The 12,078-nt window shown below is 33.5% G+C and overlaps 1 protein-coding gene across 50 annotated transcripts in view; it reads right to left on the reverse strand.

The window, feature by feature from the left end:
- BAZ2B (bromodomain adjacent to zinc finger domain 2B) overlaps positions 1-12,078 on the reverse strand; it is a 315,913-nt gene that overhangs the window by 82,786 nt on the left and 221,049 nt on the right. For 18 of the 50 annotated variants that reach the window (XM_077957047.1, XM_077957032.1, XM_077957023.1 and 15 more), the window contains 5 exons: positions 8,722-8,787; positions 6,924-6,989; positions 5,455-5,499; positions 5,185-5,211; positions 3,873-3,938 (listed from right to left, as the gene is read on the reverse strand). In XM_077957047.1, coding sequence (XP_077813173.1) covers positions 3,873-3,938; positions 5,185-5,211; positions 5,455-5,499; positions 6,924-6,989; positions 8,722-8,787 — 270 coding nt within the window. Of the gene's footprint in view, positions 1-3,872; positions 3,939-5,178; positions 5,212-5,454; positions 5,500-6,923; positions 6,990-8,721; positions 8,788-12,078 lie in introns of all 50 variants that reach the window. The other 32 variants (XM_077957045.1, XM_077957022.1, XM_015110217.3 and 29 more) reach the window with 2 other exon arrangements.

Here is a 12,078-nt window from a genome sequence, read left to right on the forward strand (position 1 = left end):
GAGGAGGTAAGGCTCTGGCATCTGGCTCAGGTGGAGGTACTGGTCGGAAACCCCGGGGACCCCCGCATTAGAGGAACACAATTCAAAATCAAAATGACTGATAAAATTACCCAGTCCATGAGTCCTGTTCATGGGTCTATGGCAGATGATAACTTTTTTTTTTTAAAGACAGAGTCTCACTCTGTCACCCAGACTGGAGTACAGTGGTATGATCTCTGCTCATGGCAACCTCTGCCTCCCAGGTTCAAGTGATTCTCCTGCCTCAACCTCCCGAGTAGCTGGGATTACAGGTGTGTGTCACCAGGCCTGGCTCATTTGTTTTGTGTGTATTTTTTAGTAGAGAGGGAGTTTCACTACTCCATCAGGCTGGTCTCGAACTCCCGACCTCAGGTGATCCTCCTGCCTCAGCCTCCCAGAAGTGCTGGGATTATAGGTGTGAGCCACTGCACCTGGCCAATAACATTTTAAGAACTCAATTTTATCTACGAAATTTTCTGAAACATTCTGATTGAGGATTATTTGTGGCATATGTTATTGCATTGTTAAATAATAGTTCCTTGAGTGTTTGACTGTAACAAAAGAACACCATCTGGAGAAAAATAAAATAAAAAGAGTTTTCTATCATACAAAGAGAATTACATAGAAAACATAATAATATACTCAAAATTTAATGATTGTTTTGTACTTAATTTGATTTTTTAGTTCTGCCACAATCACTTTAATTTTACCCTATCCATTCATTCATTTACAATTTTCTAGGCATCTCCTATTTACTTGGTTCTAACTGAGGCACTGGCAATACAATGGCATAGACAGACAAGAGTCCTGTTCTCATAGATCTTATATTCTGGGAGGAACTAGCCCACAAACAATAAGATGAGTGAATGGTGTGGGGTGTAAGATAAAGCAAAATTAGGTTTCTGGGAAGGCCTTTTTTTTTTTTTTTTTTTTTTTTGGAGATGGAGTTTTGCTCTTGTTGCCCAGGCTGGAGTGCAATGGCGCAATCTCGGCTCACTGCAACCTCCGCCTCTCAGGTTCAAGCGACTCTCCTGCTGGCAAGGCCTTTTTGAAAAGTTAACATTTGATTGATGATTGAACAACAAATAGGAACCATCTGAATATTTGGTGGAAAAACACCAATAGCACAGACCATTCATTCAGGAATAATAACAAGACAAAAATGACCAGAATATAGTGCACAAGGGACAAATTGTATGAAGTAAAACTGGAGTGAGAGGCAGAGGTCAGTGGGAAAATGCCATGGTGAGGAGTTTGAACTTTGTTGTAATTGCAATGAGAGTCCCCTGGATAGTGTCAGGATATGATCTGGTTTACTTTTTGAAAAGATCACTTTAGCTGCTCTGTAGAGAATGTATAGGGAGTGCTGAGGATAGCAATAATGAGAACCGAGAAACCAGGCTCACTCTTTCAGCCATTAGAACTTAACTAATTAATTTATGTACATATGCATTTATTGGCTTTATTTTGGTTCAATATTTTAACACAGTTGCCTTACCATTTCTTTTCAAAGTACTTATGCTTAATATGTCCAGCCCTATTCACAACTTGTATTGTTCCAATGTAGGTGGGTTAATTTTCCTGCAGCTCTTCTCTCTTTATCTGCTACCTGATTTTAGACTTACAAGTACTTCAGATTTGTGGGTGAGTATTCTGTATTCTACTTCCACTTCTTTTTGCTCAGGACAAAGGTAGCTAGGAGAGGAAGAGCTGTACCAGGTATCTGGAATCTCTTTCTCAGTTTTATTGGAAGAACTGTAGCAGATTCACTCTATTTAGTCAAGAGTATATCCTTTTCCTCTTGAGAGGTACTCTTGAGCTTTGATGGATTCTTAGAATATCTAATTTTAATCAGCTTTATTTATCCTGTGGCTATCACCCTCCATTCAACCCAGATCTTCCTCACCTCTCTGCAGCAGCTTCCCCCACTCTCCCCAGGCCCTAGTGGGCTAATATGAAAAACCAGCGGGAGGGTTCATGTCTTTGAGGCCTTTGGGGTGCCTCTTTCACCTGGATATTCCCTGTCTCAGATGATCTCCTTCTTACTATTTTACAGGATCTTCTCTTCTAATGAATCCTAGTATGCCTGAAGATAACGTTTTGGATTATTTTGGTTAGCTTTCCTCCCTGCCAAGAAAAAACAGAATGGCAAGCCCTGGTTCTTTTTATTCCTTCTTATAAAAAAACAAAAAACAGAAAACAAACAAACAGAAAAAAAAAACCAAAAAAACAAAACCCACAATTGGTAGGGAAGAACTTGTCTCTTGAGGAATTTCCTAGGTCTTTTTCCTGAATTACTAATTGCTCCCTCCATTTCCATCTCTCCAGATTGAGGGAATTAGATTCAGTGTTCAGGCTTTTAATTAGTCCCCTTCCCTACTCTTCCCTTCACTGTACTGTTTCCATAACGGAATACAGAGCAGCCCTGCCAATTCCTGGAATACGTTACCTCTCTCTTTCTGTGACTGTCATTTTTCAGAGATTATGGTTATATTTCCATGCACAGATGTATAGATTCAATTATTATGTTAGGTATAGTGGGTGTCAATAAGCCTGGGTAACCAAAAGGTTAGGGAAAAAAAGACAGCAGGAAAAGTGTTGGAGTAAAACTTCCATAACCTTTAGGAAAAGTCACAGAAAGTGATTGCTGTAATATATGTTACATGCTATGTTAAGTCTCTGCTAAGAGGCAATCTATGTCAGTAGTTCGCAACCTGGGATGCATCTTGCTACGCCCATTCTATACATATGTAGTGTCAATGGTTAGGTACTATGTGGTGCCAGGCACTGTTCTAAGAACTTTACACACACAGAGACACATATCCATTTAATCATCTCTTCAGTCCTACGAAACAGAAATTAGTATTATCTTCATTTTATAGATGAAATGAATCACAGAGAAGTTAAATAACATGCCCAAGGTCATATAGCTGGAAAGTAATGAAACTGGAATTCAAATTCAGATAATCTGGCTACTGTGCACAGGTTCCAAAACAATACACTTATTTTCTCTACACACCAAAAATCTATATTGCTAATTTAAGCTAGAGCTGAGACCAAAATACTGAAATACAGGCCTCCCAACTTCTAGATCAAACAGTATCATTTTCATTAATTCTCACTTATTAAATGCTTATCTCACTCGATAATCCCATAATCCTAGGAGGTACGTATCATCTCAATTTTAAAGAAATGGCTTGAAAATGTAAAGCAAATTGGTGGCAGAACCAGCAGGGGAATCTGTGTCTTTCAACCTCCAAAACCCCAGTTATAATGACTCTATTCAATTGTTTTAATACAGAATGTTATTCCTTTGTAACATATATCTATTTTAACCTTTAAGTGATTTCCATTAAACTCCAAATAAGCTCATTCTGATGTACTGCAATAATTTTCTTATTCTGAATTATCTGTTAAAAGTTACTTGAAGAAAAGTACTTAGGCCTAATTTTACATAGAGAATACCAAAGAATAATTCTTAGGGCAGGAATCCATGGTCGGAATGATTTGTGTTTGAATTACGACATACAGGACTTGTCTAGGCATGCTGTAATACTAGTTTTGTGAAACTCTGGTGTAATAAATAGCTACCTTTATCTAAACCAATGTCATTTACTACACTAAAAAAAGACAATTAAAATCTTAGCCAGGAAAACTAACACATACATTGGAACTCTTCCTACATTCTTTTATGTTCTAACACTCAGTTGCTATCTCTAAATTTCTGGTTTGCATATGAAAGCCAGTAAATCACAACAAACCTATATTCTGAAAAATTTATATTTAGAAGAGCCAATGCCTTAGGAAAAAGTATTACTTTATAAGGTAATATTTTTATAGAAAGATACACTTACTTCTGCTTTTTTACGAGCCTCCATAGCCTTCATAAGCATCATGTGCTGTCGCCTTCGCTCTCGTTCCTATTAGGCCAGATAAAATGTGGAAAATAACTCAACCACAATTAACAGTTTGATTTTCCAATGGAAAAACAAAAACAAAAACAAAACAAAAACTCAGTATAGCATGTTTAGCATTTATAGACAAGTCACAGTAAATACTAAATATAAGACAAGAATGGCCAGTCTGTGCATGTTTTAGTTCAGGTTTAGAAAGCAAATACAAGAACAATCAAAAGCAAAAAGGTAAAGCAATGAACATGGAGACAGTGTAAACAGAAGCATACAAGATTTACTTATGGTCAGTTGTGATGCTCCTTCAAAAGCTGGCAGAACGAAAAGCATAATGGTTGGCTGGAACAGGTCAGTTACCTTACATCTGCTATTAGAAAAACCACAAATACTATGGCCAATTAAACCAAAGGTTGTGTTGTTCTTAAAATTTTAGATCAGGAAGAAATTGATTTATAGTCACTTTAACTTCATGATTTTAGAGTTGGTTATTTTATTTCAACTACAAAATCATTTTGTAAATCCAATAAGCCACCAACAAATTAAAGATTTTTTAAGGCTTTTATACCAATTTAGTTAAACTAGTCTTGTTTCACATACAACACCAGTGAAATGGGATATTCCTATTTACTGATGTCTGCCACCTGATACACTATTTAAAGCCACAAAAGCTGCACCATGGGCTAACAGGTGGAATCTTAAAGGCACAGTATGAAAATAAGGTAAGCACTGGTTTAATTTGATAATCTCACTTTACTTTTAAAATAAAAAAATCACATATTTATAATATCTAATCGATTTTTTTGTTTAAGCATATTTGGTTTCTCCAAAGGGATATTTCCAAAATTATTTCTAAAATTTGTCTATGAAACCAGAATATATTTCATATTCTCTCATCAAGCAAACTCAAAATTCCCACTGTATTCAATGGCAGTTTTGCATCTAGAATGATGGGAGAATATTGGTCATAATTATACCTAATTGTATAGTGATCCAACTTTCTTTGTGACATCAGTAATGTAAATTTTTAGACAGCAGCCTTATTTAAGGCTTGTACAATTCAGTGTAAAATCTTGGAGATGCATCATACTTCTTTATAGACAGACAAGCAGATGTATGCAATGCACTGTGCTGTAAGCCATGCAGCAGTATGTAATATGACAGCAGCCAGTGCTACACTTTATGCATTGCTATGACAACCATATCACAACCAAATCACAATGCGGTGTTAGATGTACAAAAATAAACATACCCATACCATATCTAGTCTATGCCTCTCCAACTCCTGGTAGAAAGAGTTGGCACAACATTATGAAACAGAAATCACAGAGTCATAAAACCAATTTTTCAACCCCCCAAAAAGACACCAATACCAAAGCAAGGCAATAAACTGTAGGTTGAAGGAAAAACTTAAGCAGAAATTATATCAGAAATTTTAAAGAAAATATTTTGAAGATTTTCCCCCAAATAGGTTTTAGCAATGGTATAAAATGTACATTCAACAGTTGTATAACTATACATTACAGACCTGATGTTTCAGAAGAACAGCTTGTTGTCTTCTCATTTCTTTTTCCTTAAAAATAAGAAACTTTTAATACATGATTTTTAGAGAAGATTTAGAACATGCTAAAATTATTAAAAGTTCCTTTTCTGAGATTCTATAGTCTTCCATTAGGTTGAACCATATGAAATGGCCAATATTCAATAATTTTTTACTTATAAAATGTCAATTTGATTTTGTATGCTTCTACCCAACAAATACTTACATACAAAGTGTATAACATAGCAAATATGGTAGCAAGGATCTTTCTTCAGCAGTCATTTTTACTTAAAATTTAATGAATGACTGATCTAACTGCACATTTCAATGGCACATTCATTGAACTAACTAGCTAGATGGTCAGAGTCTATCAGATATAACCCACACATGTATTTTTTAATCAGTGTGATACATTATGGTGCAACCCTCAAATCTAGCCAATTAGAACTCTCTCCATTCTGAATATGAACTCTCAAATATACTCTATAATTAACATCATGTTTTTCATTTCTATACACTACATATGAATTAAAGTGATAAAAACTAGGCAATCAGTGTGAAATTTTCATGTCCACCTATGATTCAGGGCACCATTCCAAGGGGATGGGGCGTAAGGCAAACCATTCAAGGAACGTCACCAATCTCATTATTTTTATAAAGGTAAAATATGGTGAAATTAATATTAACGGCAAACATGAAAAGGTAGAAATTTAAAAAATAAAGTAAGAGAGTCTATGTAGAAAAGATAAACAGTTCCTGGCTTTACAAAGTATAACTGTGGTGGCTCTTTCCAGTACCAGTAGGTTCACCCAGCTACCCCCTTTCAGTATTCAGTTACTGGTGGATGGCAGGGTGGGGGAGGGGAGGAAGGGGACATCTCTCTTATACTCCATGCCAGGAAATCAGAACAAAACACCCCCAAATACTTGAAGTTAAAATAATTAAAAACAGCTAATTTTGTTATTGGTAAATAACAGTTGATGAGGTTTGGCTTTTGTTTCTGTAGGCTTTTCATTTTTAATAGATAAAACAGTTGCTGAATATTAACAAAGAAAAAGTTATAAAGGGGAGAATCAGACTGAGACACAAAAATAAACATACCTATACCATATCTAGTCTATGGCTAAACATAAACATAAACAACACACAAAACAGTTTTTTTGGGGGAGTCATTCTTATTTAGCAAAACTACATACAGGTATTAAGCAACAATTTGCATTTCTGATTTGATGTCTCCTAAAGAGCTCAAAGCATTACAAAAAAACCCTGCATAATAAAATAAAAATACACATACAGTATACATACAAATAAAAACATACATTACACACATGCTATATCTGCTAAACATATATTCAGATAGTCATTTTGAAGACATATTGTTTCATATAATTGATGCCAGTATAACATACAGTTTTTATTTTTCAAAAGTAAAAGCTCTGATTCTCATCTAAACTAACCTTTATTCGTTTCTCGGCCTCCAATAATTTGGCATTTGCTGCTTCTTCCTTCTTTTTCTTTTTAGCCTGTGCATGCAAAACAGGTCTCAAAGTCATGCAACAGCACCACTACAACTTGCAAATAATGTCAGACTTGAAATGAAGCTACATGTCTCACAAGGTACGAAACAATATGTAACATATATGGAGACAATTACAGATTTCCCCCCACTTAACATTATGTTTAATGTAATAATTGTGTTTCTAATTTATAGGTTAGCATTAGAATACACAAAAATTTCTTAGATTCATAAGAATATGACAGCTTTTCTTCTTCAAGCTCTGTTAAAAGTCTGAAATAATTGAGTGTTTATGTTCTTTTACCTTAAAATTTAATCACAGAAAAATGATTTTATGTCATTTATTGTTTTTCTGATTTTAAAAGTAAAACATAATCACTGTAAAACATTTAGAAAACAGAATAGATTTTAATTGATAAATAAAAATTATTTCAAGAATTAGTAATACTTGAGAATGAACATGTTAACTTTATTTAAAATTTATTTTTAAATCTTAAAAATTTGAGATAAAGAAATTCATTATTGGATTATATCTTTCAAGTTAAGCATATTAGGTCTGATTTTCCCCATCTCTGTATAGTGTGGTTAAGTTCAAGTGTTTTTTTTTTTTTTAATAGAATGAAAACTTGTAATCTTATCTTTCATGAGTCACAATCTGACTATTAAGATCATGCTATTTATCAAACATAAGCTTCATAATCTTAAAATCATGACCTGTGTAGAAGTTTCATAACTACCTAGCAGTTATTGTCAGTTTACTTTAAAATAATATTTTCAATTTCTGGTTTTTAAAATTAATTTGAAATGGGTAAGAAAATATGTGTGTATTTCTAGAAGGAATAAAACTGTAACAGAGAAAACCTCAGTTATCTGGAGCCCTCAGGGAATAAACTGCTCTATAAGGCAGCAGTTTCCGGAATGGTGGAGAAGTTGTAATAATTTTAAACATGAAGTTTATTTTCACTATTTCAGATGGAAATAATTTTGAGACGTGCCTGCTTAGACACCACTATGCCTGTGTACTGTGTACTGTGTCTAATTTGGCGTATTCTTGATGACTCAGGGCAATTATTTTGAACATCAGTCATACTGCACAGCTCCAAAGAGTAATGCCTTTGGGCTATTAAGGTTTTGAAAATTGCTTGCTATTCAAATAAAAGATTACAGGCTGTTGCTAGGCTTTTCAGTTCCTATATGTGCTAGCTGAAGTTTTCCTGTATTTTTTCCTTGCTATCTTTTGCCTATTACTTTTGCTGTTGCCAACAGATGTCCCCTCTATCTCTATTCTAATTAGCCTTGCAGGGAAGAGGGATATGCTAGAAATCAGAAAAACAATCTGATAAAACTTTGTACATTTAAAATTTATTTTTACTTTTGAAATGTTTACTTCTGTAAACATTTGTTTCTAAACTAAAAGTAAATATCGGGCTATAAGCCCTAATGATTTTTCTTTTGTTGTTTACTTTTATAAAAGTAAAACATTTTAGTGCATGAACTTTATGACAACTCCATTGACTGCTCAGAAGTTTTCCTGTTTCTTTTGTCTCATTTTGTATATCTTTATTGTTGGGATTAGATTAGCTTGCTAAATAAGGCTCAGATAAAGTTTTATTCTATGCAGAATGTTTAAAGAGAGTATCTGACAAACGTGAGAAAACATGCATGTAAAATCTTTATTTTTGCAGACTTAAAAATATATGGCTATATTACTTTAATTATGTTAAATTTAAGAATTCTACCTCTAGAATTTGCTGAGCTCGAAGTTCTTTTTCCATTCTGATTTGCTGTATTCTCTTAATTTTTTCCTGTAGGAAAAGTTATGATAACTTGAGATAATAAACTGAGTAAAGAGTATTTGAGCAGAATCAAATAATAAAAATATAAGTACAAAATTACCAAAGGCGGGACATAAAAATTTATTTAGTATAAAATCATATATATTTTCATGTCTGAAACTAATATGATTTGATAAAGTTTCTCATAATTTATAAAATGCAAATGCTAAATAAACAGAAACTCAGCGAAGCAAGCTGATTAAACTATATAGCCTGAAGATCTTTATAAATATTTGCAATTACAAATAATACTTAACTTGAAATAAATATAGGACTTAATAGTAGAAAAATCATGTATCAGCAGTCAGAAAACATATAGCCAGTTCTGGATTACAGTCATTTATTGAATGGTCTTGAGCAAATAATAACTATTCTTGTGTAAAATAGTGAGAGGTGTTTGCCCTTTCTCATTTGTCATGATTAAATAAAATGCTTTAAAAAGTATACAGTGACACAATTGTAACATTATTAACAATAATTTCCATTCTAAAATTTATTTCACATGTTGAATAGCATGACAATATAACATTGCTTATAATTATCACAATTAGCCCATTTCAGAAATAACCTGTAACATTATTTTAAAATTAATTAATTATAATTTAACATTCCAGGAAATTATTTGTAGGACATAATTGGGGTACACATTGTCTAAATTTAATAACCTGATTATTGGATATGTTTTATAACTTAGTGATCATATAAATTTTGACAAAAATTTACATTTTAATTTAAAAAATTATCTCATATTAATTATCTCATATTCTATAAAACATTCTTAGAAATTTCATGTTCTTTAATCCATTCAGAAGTCCCAAATTGGCACTGATGAGAATAAATACAAGTTAAAAAAGAAAATTCAAAGTTTCCTAATTGAAAACTGTACTTATCCTAGAATTTCCAGGGCCAACACATTTTATACACCTGTATTTCACAATGCCTGCTCCTATCTCCAGATGCTAGTCGTACTTATTGAAGCTATACTTTGATATACATTTTAATTGTTTTATGTACACTGATGTTATTGATTCCCTGCAGGAGTCTACTGCAGGATGATGAAATTTTAGGGATTACTGTTCTGATTTCACAAGACTGATCACATTCTTTGATTTTGGTGATCCTATCTTGGTACTGAGTATTAATTGTAGGCTGTCAAAAATAAAAACCTCAAAGTGGGCCGGGCACTGTGGCTCACACCTGTAATCCTAGCACTCTGAGAGGCCGAGGTGGGCAGATCACCTGAGGTCAGGAGTTCGAGAAATGAACAGTGCTAGGTGGTGAAATCCTGTCTCTACTAAAAATGCAAAAAATTAGCCGGGTGTAGTGGTGCATGCCTATAATCCCAGCTACCTGGCAGGCTGAGGCAGGAGAACTGCTGGAATCCCGGAGGCGGAGGCTGCAGTGAGCAGAGATCATGCCACTGAAATTCCAGCCTGGGCAACAGAGGGAGACTCTGTCTAAAAAAACAAAAAACAAAACAAAGAAAAACAAAACAAAAAATAAAACCCAAAACCCCAAAGTGTATCTTTTGTTTAATTTCCAAGTCTTAGAAAAGATTGTATTTGATCCATATTTGCAGTATTTATTTGAATTAGAACTTGATATCTGAGAAAAGTATACTCTTGATCTAACTTTCCTGCTCTTGTCAATTATAACATTATAAGGTGCTATGTTTTCAAGTCAGCAAAAGTCATTCATTGTTCTCTTAAGCACAGATAGGCAGGGAATCTTGGGGCTGACATACACAATCTAAAGCTTTATCTTAACTATTCAAGTGACTTTTATATATATCCATATATATTTGGTAGTGTTATCATTAGCATGTAGATAAGATAAACATGGTAAATTACTATAATACAGGTTAACTTTACAATGTCGGGTACTCAACCACTGAGCTGGTCACTTTACATTTAATATCTTATCAATCATTAAAAAATCATAGAAGCTTAAATTATCTTCTTTTTATATAAGAGAAAACTGAGGTTCTCAGCAAGTAAATATTTTGTCTGAAGTCCAATACGTAGTAATACAGAGTCCTGGTCAGATCCCAATGCCTGTGTGCCTCCTGCTTTGTAATAATGTTTCTGAAATCTTCCAGAAAACTGTCTTAAGGACTGTCTGGTGATATTTTTGGTCTACTAGGTGGAAAAAATAATCCAAAGGATGAAAACACATACCCTATTTTATTCTAGATCAAATGCTGACTTTAAAATAGACCCTATATAACAGATAGTATGAGTAGAATTACTCTATACTTCGATTCACTTTGTTGAATCAAATAAATGAGATGGTATTCTGAGATTGGCCTCAGATAAGTATCTTGATAAATATTAAGACCAGTTCATTTGCATTAATGTTGCTGGAAACTTTGGAGCTCAATGCTTTTTCAATGAGTAGCAAAGACCATGTGGATTTAGGTTGTAGCTACTGTAAGACTTTAAGATCATAAAGCTGAATTTAAAGTACTGATGGGATCTAATGAGTCTCCAGCCATTAGGAAATAGAATAAGCTATAAAACTTTTTAAATAAAAGTATAACAGAAACAACAGTATTTCACTTAAAAACGAAATATGAACTTATTTTTTCATATATACTCTTTAGTAAATATATTTTAACAAATGCATTCATTAGCCTATTTCAGGTCAATCTTACAATGTCTAGCAGTCACAATTAACAAACTAAGGATGGAATTCAAGTTTACAACTGCTACTTTAAATTATGGTGGTAAAAGAGTATACTGTGTAGTTGGATGTTTTATATTTATTTTTAAAAAGTTGAGCATGTGTTTTGTTGCTGGTCACTGCAGTAGGCACTTTACGTTCATTATCTCATTTATTCAGATATTGCAATTAACTTCTTTTACGATGGAAGAAATAAAGACTTAAGGGTTAAGTCATTCATCTAAAGTCACAAAATTATTAAGTAGCAGAGCCCATATTTAACCGTAGGCTGCCTGACTACAAACTCAAATCCTAAATCCCAACTCTATAGCAACTTTTCTAGTCATATTGCTTTAGTTAATACTGGAAGAAACCTTAGAGATAATCACATCAAATCCAACCCAAGCCCCTTATTTAGCAGGTATTTATATAGTAACATAATTGATTTCATTTCATTCTCAGAAATAACTACTTTCTTCCTAACATTTTTAAAAGAATAGTACTTTCTCCCATTTCCTTTCTGCTTTAATGTTACCATGAATATGAGGAGATGGGAGAGTAGTTTACACATTCTCATCTTAAATGAAGCTGAATACCTTC

Source organism: Macaca mulatta, chromosome 12 (assembly GCF_049350105.2).
Source record: "Macaca mulatta isolate MMU2019108-1 chromosome 12, T2T-MMU8v2.0, whole genome shotgun sequence".
NCBI lineage: Eukaryota > Metazoa > Chordata > Mammalia > Primates > Cercopithecidae > Macaca > Macaca mulatta.